Here is a 14,060-nt window from a genome sequence, read left to right as displayed (position 1 = left end):
GTGTGAGGTTCAAGGTTATAGGTTTGACCTTCCCTCAGAGACAAAAAAATGACTCCTTGTGAGGTATGCTGAAACAGTCTGATTCCCAGCACAGACATGATATGCAAAATATCTCATATTACTTTTGTTAGGTTTGCTTATTGATTAGTTTTATAAAACAATGGGTATTGTACAATAAAGGTCTGCTTTGAAAAAATTACATACTCTTATTAAATAAATGAAAAGTTGCATGTATTCTTTTTTTTAATCCCTACCAAATGGAATCAATGGTTTAAAAAGTAGTTTCTCATCATCTGAGCTGCTTCATACGTAAATTCTAGATCTTCCTAGCTAAGCCTCCCATTTGCTAGAAGACAGAACATTATCTCTAAGAAGAAAAATTCCTAAGAAGTGGTTAGAGTTGCTGTATCCTGCTTTATGCTGTCTTTTCATTCTTTTCCAAACTCATGCACTCCAAAAAGGCTGGATTGCACTGGCCAGTGAAAGACCCTTAAAAGGGACTTTCAGTGCCAGTATCATTTAGATCATTTAATTACCTTCATTTCTGGTACTTACAAATATATGAGATTCTGGGAATCAGAACAACTGTATGCAGCATTGTTATGTTTCCTGCTCATCCCCAGTCTTGGTCAAACCACCATTCAGGCTCAGATCTCTTGGGTTTGTTTTGGGGTTTTTACAGAAAGGGGTTACATAAGCCTTGATGTTCAGCTTCACATTTTTTTAGAGCACTTGTACTTAAGGCTCCTAAGAGATACTTGCTATGGTTAACCCATGGCAGGAGATTCTCAGTAACAGGATGATTCCAGAGGACTAGATGAATGCTGATATTATGTCTGTTTCCTAGAAGATCAAATGGGATTACTTGGGTAACCTGGGCATAAGACTTGTAAAAACAACAGAACAGCTGACAAAAGATCTAATAAGATGGAGTAGGAATAAAATTAAATAGGTTTAGGTCTCTTCAAATAATATAATTTCCTTCTTGAAAACTATGGTTTTTGCTTACAGAGATATGGTATTGATAAAATGATTTTAGGCTTTCATAAAGTTCCTGGCACAGTACCAAAATACAGTCTAATTTAAGAAATTAGCTCTCCAGAATATCAATCAGCTATTTGAATGGATTAATAACCAGGTAAGTGCCAGGTCTCTGGAGACAGTTGTCATGCACTGCTGATGTTTACATTCGGATTTATATTGAGAGAAATCTCTTACTAACAGGTAATTGCAAAGTTGCAGATTCAGGTGCTGTGTGCTTAGGCCATTCGTGCAGGTCAAGAGACTGTAACAGGGACCCTGGGCATGATTAATTTTGGCAATAATTAAATTTGGAAGCAAAATATCAAGAAGTAGAGTGAACTTTCCATACCCTGAAATTTTCAGGTTAAGATGGGATGCTCTTCTGGTAGATATGGTTTATCCAGACAAAAAAAATATGCTTTAATCAAATAGCAGTTATTAGGCTCATTCAAGAGTAACTGGGGGAAATATAATGGCCTGTGACATATGTGAGGTCAAAGCAGATAATTTAGTGGTCCCTTGTGACCTTAATCACCTTCCATGTTCAGGAAGCTCCTGTCTGAAAGGGTGCAAGCAAATAGTAACAACACTTCTGTACCCTGGGCAGTTTCACAGTGCTTATGACAGAATTATTGTGTACAGCTAGAAATTAATCCCAAAGCAATTTTTAAACCCTTTAAAACCTGTTGTTTAACCACTTTTATTTTCTTTATTTTAAAGCTACTTTGTTTTTTATATAATTTTTCTCAGGTGCTTTTGGACTTGATAGGGGATATTTGGGGAAGTCTCTGAAAGGTGAGATTATTTTCTGATGTATTCAGATGAAATGACACAGACATTCAGTTTGCTTTTCTATATTACCTTCTGGGTGAAGAGAATATAAAAATAATTTTGGACTAAATTTTTCTTAGACAGTGAATCAATACATGAAGTTTGTTCTTTTCTCTGAAGGGAGGAGGCTATTTAGAAAAAAAAAACCAAACAGCAAACCAAGCCTTTATAAGTCCTCTCTGTGTTGCACATCAAATGTTTCTGTAATGCTTGAGTCACAACACAGCTCCATTCTAAAAGCAGAAGGGGGATGGCCCTTGAATTCAGCCTAGTGAGTGAGGTGAGGACATGCTGTCTCTGCTGAAAGGCTTCAGAAGAGAGACAATTCCTCTTGCAGCTGGCATGGTCAGCGTAGGTCTGTGTTACTGCAAGCCTGTAATGCTTCACCACCTTCACTGCAGGCCTTTGGAAAGCATATCAAAATACAAATACACAGAGAGGAATTAAAGGCTTCAGAAATTCAGGGTAGCACTGATATTTTGCTCTTTTGAATTTTTCAGTTTTCTCATAAAACTTTATACTGTACCACACTGGTGTATGTCACTATTTTTGATACCTGATTAAGGTGTGCATATGTAAAAGATGTAAAGATTTGGCACTTATGGGCATGGTTTAGTGGTGGGCTTGGCAGTATTACATTAATGGTTGGACTTAATGATCAGAAAGGTCCTTTACAATCTAAACTAATTCGAGGGTTCTATGGTTACAGAAAGGCCAATTTAAATGAGTCACAAAGTTATGAGCACCTGTCTACTTATAGTTTCACTAAGGGCAATCTCATTGCTAAATATTGAATGAGAAACAAGCTGACAAAATCTCATCTCTGAAGCATAAATAACACATCATATCACGAAACAACACAGAGAACAAAGTAACACAAACACCACAAAATCACTTCCCAGCATAAGAAAATGTATCTCTGAAACCACAGTTATCTGTCCTTCAGGGAAATCCTAAATCACAAGCTACCTGATGTTTCCTTTTCAGTTCTTCTGTTATCACGTTACAGAAACTTGCAAAGAAGCTGGTTACTCTTTCAGTGTGGCTGCATAGTAAAACTTTTCACCAAACATGCCATCCATAGAAGTCATGTTATCATTTGCCCAGACATTGGCCTTGGGAACAGTCTTAGATCACTTACTTTAACAGTGTCCTGAGAACAGCACTTGGAGGGGCAAAATGTATTCTGAATTATTGAAAATTGATACTACACATTATCTGTATATTGTCGTGGGGTATCTGTCGGTAGGTCTTGGTCCATGGGGGAAAGAAAGACACACACACGAACAGAGTGCTGAGACCAGAGGTGTCTGCCTGCTGAGAGTAGCAGGCAGCTTTATTGAGTTCTCTAAGTTCTGTTTTCTCACACATAAAATAGAAACATATTCTTACAAAAACACCCAGGAATGCAGCACCTGCAGGCTTGCAAACAATTTCGACCTTATACTGCTTAACACTCAAGGCTGTATCTATGGGTACATGCAATTATCCTCACTTTTCTCAAGGGAAAGGTCTCACACCCTGTAACACTTCAAACTCTTCTACTTTTAGGGGTCTCGGGGGTTCTATGGGCCTGCCATCTCCCCCCACAGTGTGGGGGGAAGTCACAGCCCCACAACTGAAGTTTGAGGAGTTTGGAGTGTTGCGGGGTGTTGGGCCGTTTTCCATGGGAGCAGTGAAGCTAACTAGATAGTTCCCATGGACACAGCCCTGAGCTGTGTGGCTGAAGTGCAGGTGCGCATTCCTCAGTGTTTTTGAACTTGCCACCGGCTGCCGCAAGATAGGAGCCCCGAAGAAAAGATACAAGGACTCCCTGAAACAACATCTCAGCCTTGGCCATATTGATCACCATAACTGGTCTACTCTGGCCTCCACTTGGGAGGCCTGGAGACACAACATCTATAACGCAGCTGTCTCCTTTGAGAACGCACACAGGATCACTCTTGAGGAGAAAAGGCAACGCAGAAAGAACCGTGTTCTGCAGAATACACCACCTAAAGAGTCTTCCTACTGTGCCTTTTGCAATCGGATATGTCTATCTTGTATCGGCCTCATAAGTCACCAACGTGCCTGTAACAAATATGGATAGAGCCTTCCTAAATCTTCGTTTGCAAAGCCCAGCCACGATGTGGAAATATGTTTGTGTTGTGTGTGTGGGAAAGTAGAAGTAGGAGAACCTAATAAAAGGCTGCCTGCTGCGCTGAGCAGGCAGACATCTCTTTGTCTAGCTTAGAGACTGAGGGGGTTATCCCCTCACCACAGTATATAATGCTAGCTACTGTTTAAATCAGAATTGAAGATGCTCAGACTTTCAAACAGTAATTTGCTGGTGGCCAGATCAATCCTATTAAAAAGCACAGCACTTGAGGTGCTTTCTTTAATTGTTGTATAATAATTTTGAAGTTTTATGACTGGGTTCCATTTAAATGTTCATTTATGAGTGACTTTTCAGAACTCAGAATTAAAGAATGCCCTTTTTGCAGCAGCAGTGTCCATAATATGTACCACGGCTTGAGAGTAATACATTTTTCTTTTTGTAGATCTAGTGAAGAACTCAGAATACAATTTAAGTAATTGCTCATTAAGCAGTTCTGAGAACCCCTATGCTACTATAAAGGACCCACCAGCTCTGGTACCAAAAAGCTCAGAATGTGGGTATGTTGAAATGAAGTCACCAGCACGCAGGGACTCCCCCTATGCTGAGATCACCGGCTCTGCTACAACCAACAAGAACGTGTATGAAGTTGGTATGTACAAAATCTATTTCTGGATGCTCAAGGTTAAGAGCAAAGAGCATGGGACTTTCTTTGATTCAGTTTAATCAAAACATATGAAAATTCACTGGGAAAAAAAATATATGTTCAGATTCTGTTTTCTGTTCAAATGCTTTTAACAATAACCTCACTCTACTGAGATAAGTGGTGTAATTCACACAAATGAGGTTTGAAATACCTTCAGCTCTGTTCTGTAAGCTAGAGGTGCCTCTGAATTTCCCTGGTTTAAAAGGCTTTCTCTAAACAGCAGCATGAGATAAGCTTAGCATTTGATTGCAATACAATTCAACTTAACTGTTAAGTACTGAATACAGCTGGAGTTAACTGTATGGGAGGGATAGGAAAGATCTATTTCTTTCTCTTGATCAGAATAAAACAGCATCTTCACCCATAGACATAGTATTTCAGTAATATGGGCCCTGTCTAGTTACTATATTACTTAGTTGCAGAAAACTTTGGCATCTTGTGGAATGGTAGCTATCCTAATAATCTCTGGACTGGAATAAATTGTGTCCCATATCATAGGATACATTTTCCTTTTCTGTTCCCAACTTAGAAATGAAAATTCATCAATATCCCCATGGTGCTTTTAAGGACTTTTCTAAAATCTTGATTAAAACCCCCGAATTCAGGGTTTTTCTTAAGTTTGCCCACACATAAAGAAGAGATGCTGGTCCACTTGCTTCTGTCAGTAAATATCCTCATGGCAGGGCCCTGCTGCAGGTCTACAGGTGTAACTCAGTGTGAAGGCAAAACACCTAAACATCAACCTTGGTTTCTAAACCTGCACTTCAGGAACTCAGCATGACAAGGAATCTTCATATTGAAGCAGAACCGGAAATGAAATACGTTGTCCTTCTGTTTGCCACTTCTCATATTGAATGTATGTGCTCTTTTTTGTCACAGAACCCACGGTGAGCGTTGTGCAGGGATCATTCAGCAGCAGAGGACATTTCAGCCAGGATCCTTATGATCTTCCAAAAAACAGCCATATTCCCTGTCATTATGACTTGCTACCAGTTCGAGACAGCCTCACATCCTCTACAAAGGGGGTCAGCACTGAATGACCCCAGAAGCTGGTTTGTAGAACAGTGGGACTCTCAAGGGGCAAATTGGCATGGTTGTGCTCCTTCCTCTAGTTTACCATCATATTTGGCTCCTAATCTGTCCAGCAAGTATTTGCTGTACATTAAACAGAATCTCAACACGAGGTTTGTATTGTGTATACAAGTGACAGATGGACAAATGCCACACTCTGGGGATCCTGATTATTTTTTCTCATGGCAGTAAATTTTATAGAAACGGGAATGCAACACATTTATACTGTAATATACTGGCTTAAAAATATTAGTTTGCAGATCAGTTTTGATAACATCCCATTTTAGTGACCTTAAATATAGACTTCTTCTTTGTCATGTTTCAGACAGGACAGTGCAATTTACCAAATACCACTTTTTACGAGTGATCTGATTCATTAGTTATTCATTAGTAGAAGAAAAACTGCCTTGCCAAATTTTACCTTCCATTCTTATCTTTAGTCAAGACATTAAGAAACAAGATCGTATGGGGATAAGTAAGCACAATATTGCAGTTGTTTGAGAAATCCATCATCAGGCTTTTTTGTCCATTACTGGTGGTGGACATGGGTTGCTTGAATAGTTCTGGAGATAAAATAATTGCATACATCAGTATTATATGATGCTTCAAGATCTCTTAGTACTGCAGACCCCGCACTAGTCTTCAACAAATATTTTGCTACCATTTGTATATTGCAGTTCTGACCACTATTTCTGCCACACACAACTAATAATCCATAACATATCAGTAATTACTTCAAAAAATATGTAAAATAAATCAGTTTATTTTTGTCACCATGGACTGATTATGTAAGGAGTGGACAAAGGTGATGACTTCTGTAAATCTTAACTGCAAGGAAGGGTTTACATTTTATAAACAGGTAGTAATAATGACTGTAATATAGAATAAAAATAGTGAAGTGTTCTGATTTTTTTTCTTAGAAATAACAAAGCAAACTCTGTGCATACTTGCTAAAAAGGCACCTTTTCTTTTTTATAGCTGATGTAGGGAAACACATGCTTAAGCTGGTCTTTTGCATTGCTAATAATGTGACACATGTATCTCCCATTCTTCATTAACTTCTGTCTCCATTTTTACTGTGTGTCTGTGTTTCTAGTGAACCAGCTTGTAACTGCAAAAATATTCTACTATGTGTCCATTTATTTTGCATTTTTTGCCAAATGGCCTTTATTTTGTCCATTTAAGGGACCTCTGGGTAGAGGGAGAGAATTAAAGTAAGAATTCATGTCATACTGATGTCTATCAGGAGGTGATTACCTAATACATAACAGTTTAACCTAATTTGTTAATTGGGACAAAAAAGTTATGGTGTTTTTGTTCAGAATAAGAATGCAGAAGAAAAGTAAAAAACAGTTCCTCGTTGAAGTTTAGCTTAGTCCGTTACTCATGTGGATGGAGACCATCTTTCCAGAAGAGCTTTTTATCCCAATGAGGCTGTAACTCCTTCCTAAACAGTCTGCTCTCTGGCTTAGCACATGGACTGCCATGACATCAGGGCTGCAATACAATCTGACACAAAGAATTATCACAATTGTGACAGTACTGAAATATTCCTAAGAAACCCACAACCAGTTGCCTTTGGAATACTAAATGCCATAGAGGAATAACTGGAAGAAAAACTGACAAAACTTTCTCAATTTTTTTAAAAGGAACACCAGAGCTGAAATGGAAGTACAATTTCCTTTTATTTGTCACTAAAGTGGTAAAAAATGAGTAAGCTACTGGCAAAAGACATTGTAGCAGATGTGCCTAAGCCTGAGAATTTATATGCCTCTATGAAATGTCCCATAACATTCTTGGTTCTGGCTAGCCATGATAACTGGCTGTTTCGCAATTCCCTGGGCATTTCTTGTACATCCTTGGAATAAATTATTTTATTTTATTTTGCTAGTTAACATTAACTAGAAGATTTCAGAAGCTGGTTACAATTTAATCCCTCTGTAAGACAAAGAAATGATTGGGTTTGTATGCATATAGATAATGTGTAGAGCTACTGGTATATACATTTTTTGTATTGTGTGAAACAGACTTTAAATAAAACCTTTCTTTTCTAAAGCCATGAATAGAAAGTGCTGCCATTTAGCAATTGTGAACTCACAAAAACCTGTTTTCTTGCTCTTTGTGAAATTTGGAGGCCACTAGGTAAATGAATCTTCATAATCTAAACAGTTCTTTTTAACATGGGAAAGTGAAGAGCTGAATAAATGGTATTTTTTTGAAAATCTCCAGTATGTCTCATATCCTCAAGTGATATATTCAGGCAAATATTCATGAAAACAGATGAGTTTATGAAAATTGTGTATGTTCTAAATATATACATTACCAAGGTCTGCCTTTCTGTATGTGGGTAAAACTCCTGCTGTGTAGTCAGCATAAGTAATGTCTGCATTTATCTGAGCTGGGTGTGCAATACATACAGGTAGAGTAAATGTCTTGTGAGTTTACTTCAGTGAGTGATCCTTGGTAGGTGCTCAAAAAACATTTCCTGGAGTACACTCTGCTCTCAACTTGAGACCCCCAAGCTCAATCTTCATGACTGTCAGAGAGTCCTTTTTGTAGATTCCACTCTGATCTTTACAGAATTTTAATATTTCTGGAATGTGCACACTTACATTGTGGAGAAAACTGAGTAAGTTGATGTAATAATTTTGGCAAACACTCAGAGAATTGGCTTCCACAGACAGGAAGGAAAAGAGACACTTTGTCTCTATATATTCACATCACAGTTGTGAGAAACAGCATTGAAAATTGAGATGGCTTTCCCCTTCCAACTTGTGATCATTTTAATAAAGTTCAAAATGCCGCACAAAGTTAATAGCTGATTTTAAAGTAAGTAGCGAGTATAAACTTTAAATACTGTAGGCACATTAACTCAGGCCATTTAGAATATGAACCTCAAGGCTTTCTACTATATCAAAGATTTTTCATCACAACACACGGTCACACACAAAATTTGTCCTTATCTTGATCTACCCAGAGAACTTGCATTAACTCGAATTGGAGATGCACATGCAGATTACAGGGGAAAGAAGATTTCATTGTACTCATACTTCCTGCTGAGACAATCTGCAAAGTCAAGTTTGTATTGAAGTGAAGTTAGTATAAAATAAAGTCAAAAGTGGAAAATGTGTTATTTAAAATATACTGGATTTTCAAGTACTGTAACTATAATTTTTTATCAGATATGTGTCCAAATAATAATTCTTAGACCGAAGCTCCAAAGCCCAGAGTGAATACAGAGCTAATTTTGACAAAAAATGCTTTATATTAAAGACTGTATATACAGTATCTGAAATTACCGAAGACAAATGGGTGTATGTTCATCAGTTACTGTACAAAAAATTTTGTCATTTGATACACTCATACTAGTGTTAGAGCACTGAACCTAACACTTCTTTCTTCAGTTTTTTAGCCCACAAGACTTCACTTTGATATGATTGAACTGTAATATATTTTTAAAGAAAATCTATCGAGTATACCTGGCTCTTCTTCTTAGTTGTAACCAAAAAAAAAGTGTTTTGTTTGAAAATATATATATTTTCCAAAGATGACTGATGTTCATCATTCTGCCCCTCACCACCATTTACTTCAACTTCACATACCTGTAGGTTAATACAGTAACATTTCTAATGAAAGGTGGGAAATGCTTTGAAATTTTTTTTCCTTTGTTTTTCATTTGCTTATGATGGATCTTGAGTGGGAAATATAGAAAATGTCATTCTTGCTGTCATGGTTTGACCCCAGCTGGCAACTAAGTACCACATAGCCACTCACTCCTCCAGGGAGGAGAAGTGGAAAGGAAACTTTGTGGATTGAAATAAGAAGTGTTTATTAACTGACACAAAATAAATTACTACTGCTGAATAAATTACTACTACTAAAACTAATAATTGTACTGAAAAAGAGGGAGAAAAAAATAAATGCGGAGGGCAACAGAAAGTGAGGAAGAAAAGTTTATTGAATGGAAAAAGACGGCTGCAAGAAGTTATGGCTGAGAACAGCGACGAATGAAGATATGATTTGAAGATATATAACATGATGCGGTTAAGACAGAGACTGTTATTAATTAGAATTGTTAATGCACGTTCGCTATTTGTTGTACCCCAGTTTTTATCGAATTTCATATTTTTCCCCTCAGAATTATGCCCTTTTTTCTATTTGTTCACGTTTGCTGCACTGCAGATGTTTCTCTCATTGGTCCCTCCTGATCTCATGTTCCCTCCTTCCTTCCCTGGTTGGTTATCACCCCTGTCAATCCTATGCTTCTTCCTGTTTTCCAGAACCTTCCCACCTTACCCTATAAATAGAGCTAGACACCTTCAATAAAGGGAGATAGCCCCAAGCTATATTACTCTGCTTGAACCCACGGGTTGTCGAGTCTTCTTTTTATGATGACTGCAGCAAATAAACCCCAGGAGATAACAGTGATGCACAGTGTGGTTGCTCACCACAAAACACAGCAGTGTACCAGCTACTAAAAAGAAAATTAACTCTGTCCCAGCTAAAACCAGGACACTTGCCTGTGCTGGTCCACCAATTAATGCATTTTATTTTCCCTCTTTTAGAAAATAGTTTATCAAAGGCTTTGCAGAAAAATCAGCTGAACTTGTGTGATTACTGTCTGGTACTGTGGGAAATAATTCTGTAAACAGGACAATTCTTTCAAGCCTCTCTTGAATGCCTAAAGCTCTAATTTTGAGAAAGATGACAAGCTGAGTTGCCAAAAGCAAGGCATTTCCCCTTTTTAGTCAGATAATAGCCTTGGATTAAGCATTAAAAATAGTACACAAAGTACAAACACAGAGGGCTGTAATGTATTGTAACTTCTATTTTCTAACTCTGACGCCCCTATGAGGAATTCAAAACACAGGCTACAAATGGTGTGAGAAATTGCTCTTTACTATCACAGGTTGATCAAGGAGGACAGATTTGACATTAAAAACTAATAGAAAAATAAAATGGTTTGGATGGGAAGGAGAGAGAGGAGAAGACCTGCGAGACTGAGACAGAGACCCCCGTGGGAGGAACTAGGGGGGCACAGAGAGCTGGAGAGCAGAGCATGAGGGAATTTGTCCCTCCCAGGTGTTGTCCAATGCACCTACCTGCCATGTATGCCTGATTTATTCAGTCACAGAGGTCTAACTCTTCAGATTCAAAAAGCTACAATTCAGTATTGTAAAAGTGTATTTCTAGTTTCCAGGCTTTTCTGAGCAAATCTGAGAAATACAACTTCGTATTTCTTCACCACTATTGAAACAGAGGGCTCCATCATAAACAACTGACTTCTTTTACATTCAAACAGCTATCTTACTAGTGTAAGAGAAGAAAATAACAAGTGATCCTGATTACATACGGTAAATAATCATCAGTTATAAATTAATATTCTCAATAAAGAGTCATGTTTCCACTTAAAAAGAAGGGCTTAGACATTTCAAATCTATTGCAGATTATTACCAGAAAAAGAAGGAGAAGGATACTGGGGATTGGGGGTCTTCCTGACCACAGGAAACAACCAAGCTCCCTGGTCTCTCACACAGAGAGCAGAGTCCTAGGCTGGCAGACTTAATCCCCTGGAAAGGGGAGACCCCCTGGCAACAGTGGGGAATGTTGATCAAATTATGGAGAGTGTACAAAAAGCTGCCTGCTTACAAATGATGCCATGACAGAGAGTTAACGCCATGACACAAATGCCCAGTGATGATGCCTGTGGACCCTGAGAGAATGACGCCCCTCATCAGAGGTCTCCCTGAATCCTTGAAACCCATGGACATCCAGCTAAAGGGACAAATAGGAAGTCTTGCTGGTGGGGAAGAGCTGTAGCTGCCTTAGAGGAAGCGGTAACCCCCAACCACAACCACAGTGAACATAAAACCTGGACTTGAGGGGAAGTGACACATTAATTAATTATGGAAGAAAATACAGCCCAATTGTCCCTAGCAAAATTGGCTCCAAACTAATTCAGCACACAGAATGTAAAACACCTACATCCCCCATGGGACTCAGAAAAGTAACATTCTCCCTCAGGCAAGGAGGACGCATCCACACAAATGAAGAACACTGGAGAAAAAGAAACGCTCTTTGGATTTTAGACTTGCAAAAAGGAATCCCAAAAACCCTAATGGTCAGCAAATGCACTGATAAATCAGAGATATTAGTGGGTAGCTGAAAGAAGAACCCACAAAAGCTGTTGTCCCTGTTACAGTCCCACCTTTAGAGGCACCACAAAGGGGAGGAGGTGGGAAACCCCGTCCTTTGTCCTCAGTAGGAAAGCTGGGGGACAGAGAGTGGTTTTTTTCTGGCGGCTTACCAAAATCTCTACAGGAGATTTACTAATAACCTGCCCTGTTGGTCCCCACAAAGTCCCTGTAACCTTTTAAACAGACATCGGAGCTCACATATCCACCCTCAAAGTTGAAGACACTTCTGCAGGTGGAATTGTTCCCTCACATGTTGTTGATGCATTTGGATACACCCAACCCTAAATAACAGTCAAGGTAAGATGCTGGTTACCGAGGGAGGAGAAAGTGATTGAAACCCTAACTGTTTTGTGGGAATTTCCTACTAATTTACTGGGGCTGGACCTCCTAATGGGAAGGTCTTAGATGCACAATAAAGAGAAAATAAGAGCTTTTCGGAAGGAAACCCATCATTTCTGTTTTCTAGGCGCTGCCTCCCTGCTTCCTCCTTTCCTTGTAACCAATGTCAAACCTTACTCCTTACCCCTGGCAGCCAGAGAATAAATCACCCCAGTCACAGAATCAGATGTCCCACCTGGGATGGGTGGCCACACTGGCCAGACCATAAAAATAAAGGAGCACAGGAGCTCCATTTTGCCTTTTGTCTCAATATGATCTCTCTCCCTCTTGCTCCTTCTCTCCTCTTGCTCCCTCTGCTTTTCTTTCTTTGCTCTTTGATGCTCTGCGTGGCTTGGAGCTGCAGGGATTGGATTTCCATCAAGTGTTGTGGAGTGATTGGATCTTGACTTAGTGTTGTGGATTAGTATGTGCTGGGTTGGTATTGTGGTGGAACTTTTTGTCTAGCTTGTGTAGTGCCCTTTTGAACTTTTGACAAGTTCTCTTATTTCCTCTCCTAAATTAATAAAAGTACCTCTTGGGAACAAGTCTGTGGCTTATTCTCTTCACACTGTCTTGAGATAATAAAGAACCCTATATATATATTTTGAAGTAAAAGTCCTGGTTGAGCCCCTGAGCCTGCAGCTCCCAGGGCTAGAATGTTACAGGATTCCCAACCCTTCTTTGCAAATCAGCTCGGAGTCAGATCACCTGGCACAGAAAAAGGGCAAGGCCCAGTACAGCGCTTGGGGCTGAGGGCAGAGAGGTCAGAGGTCTCACTGGTGGCAGGTGCTCAGAGAGGCTTTGGGGACATGCTGGGTGTTCCAGTGCCCTGCTCCTTCCCAGCTGGACCTGCTGAGCCCCCTGTCCTCTCACCAGGCCCTGTCTTCCACTCTTGTGCTCCCCCTGGCTCTGCTGCCCAGGCTGCAGCACCGTGACCAGACCCACATGGACACAGACAAACGGATGCCTCAGGAAAGTCATCCCATAACAGAACCCTGAAAACAAGGGCTTTTTATTTGTTTTCCTTTGCTCTGAAAGCCAATAAACATTGTGACTGGCAACTATTAAAACAATGCAACGAATGCTTATAACTAATTTGTTTGAACGTGCTCCAGTCTAGAGAACACAAGACTCTATCTGTCACTAGAAGACCTTTCCAGGCTGTCGTGGTTTGAACCTTGTTTTCCCCCAGAGGCTAAGAAAAGTGGTAGACCCCAAGGGGTGGAAACCCCTGGAAGTTTTGAAGTTCTGCCCAATGGGCGCTCCTGCAGAAATGTAAACATATCACAAGCTCACCGGAAGAGATGAGTTGTAGTTTTGGTTGTTGTAGGAGAGGTGGCCATGTTGTAGAGCCACGAGGAAGGGGGTCGGAGGCCCACGGGGGGGGCTTTGGCCCCCAGCCCCCAGGGGGGGGCCTGCGGGGACCTGGAACAGCATAAAGCTGGGCCAGGTGCCTGTAGTTATGCCGGGAGATGTTTTCTCCATGGGCGCAGAGCAGCAGCTGGCAATGACCAGAGAAACAGTGGCAGAGAGCCAGGAGATAAGACCTGAACCGAAGGAGCAGCAGAAACAACATGCAGCACCAGAGAAAGGAGAAGGAAGGAGAGCCGGGAAAAAGAGAGCCAGCAGCTGAGAGACAGAGTTCTGGGGGTAAGACTGTACCAGCCCCCCAAAACTCCTTTGAGATCCCTCTGAGAAAAGAGGGAGATGGACTCCTATTAAGGAGAAGAGTTTTGGACATGCAGCACCGGAGAGAGAG

The 14,060-nt window shown here is 40.0% G+C and overlaps 1 protein-coding gene and 1 long non-coding RNA gene across 4 annotated transcripts in view; one reads left to right on the top strand and one right to left on the bottom strand.

The window, feature by feature from the left end:
* MEGF10 (multiple EGF like domains 10) overlaps window positions 1–5,838 on the top strand; it is an 84,326-nt gene extending 78,488 nt beyond the window's left edge. For 2 of the 3 annotated variants that reach the window (XM_064642589.1, XM_064642587.1), the window contains exons 23-25: window positions 1,774–1,818; window positions 4,395–4,601; window positions 5,535–5,838. In XM_064642589.1, the coding sequence (XP_064498659.1) occupies window positions 1,774–1,818; window positions 4,395–4,601; window positions 5,535–5,695 (413 nt within the window). In that variant the 3' untranslated portion in view covers window positions 5,696–5,838. The remainder of the gene's footprint in view (window positions 1–1,773; window positions 1,819–4,394; window positions 4,602–5,534) is intronic. The other variant, XM_064642588.1, reaches the window with a different exon arrangement.
* Window positions 5,839–6,469: 631 nt separating this feature from the next.
* LOC135407502 (uncharacterized) lies at window positions 6,470–9,983 on the bottom strand. Its single transcript, XR_010426899.1, has 2 exons — window positions 9,329–9,983; window positions 6,470–7,235 (listed from the first exon to the last, which is right to left on the bottom strand). It is a non-coding gene; the product is annotated as an uncharacterized LOC135407502 (long non-coding RNA).
* Between the last annotated feature and the right edge of the window lie 4,077 nt (window positions 9,984–14,060).

Source organism: Pseudopipra pipra, chromosome Z (genome assembly GCF_036250125.1).
Source record: "Pseudopipra pipra isolate bDixPip1 chromosome Z, bDixPip1.hap1, whole genome shotgun sequence".
NCBI classification, from domain to species: domain Eukaryota; kingdom Metazoa; phylum Chordata; class Aves; order Passeriformes; family Pipridae; genus Pseudopipra; species Pseudopipra pipra.
Note: the sequence above shows the minus strand (reverse complement) of the source record. Positions and strands in the feature narration are given on the sequence as shown.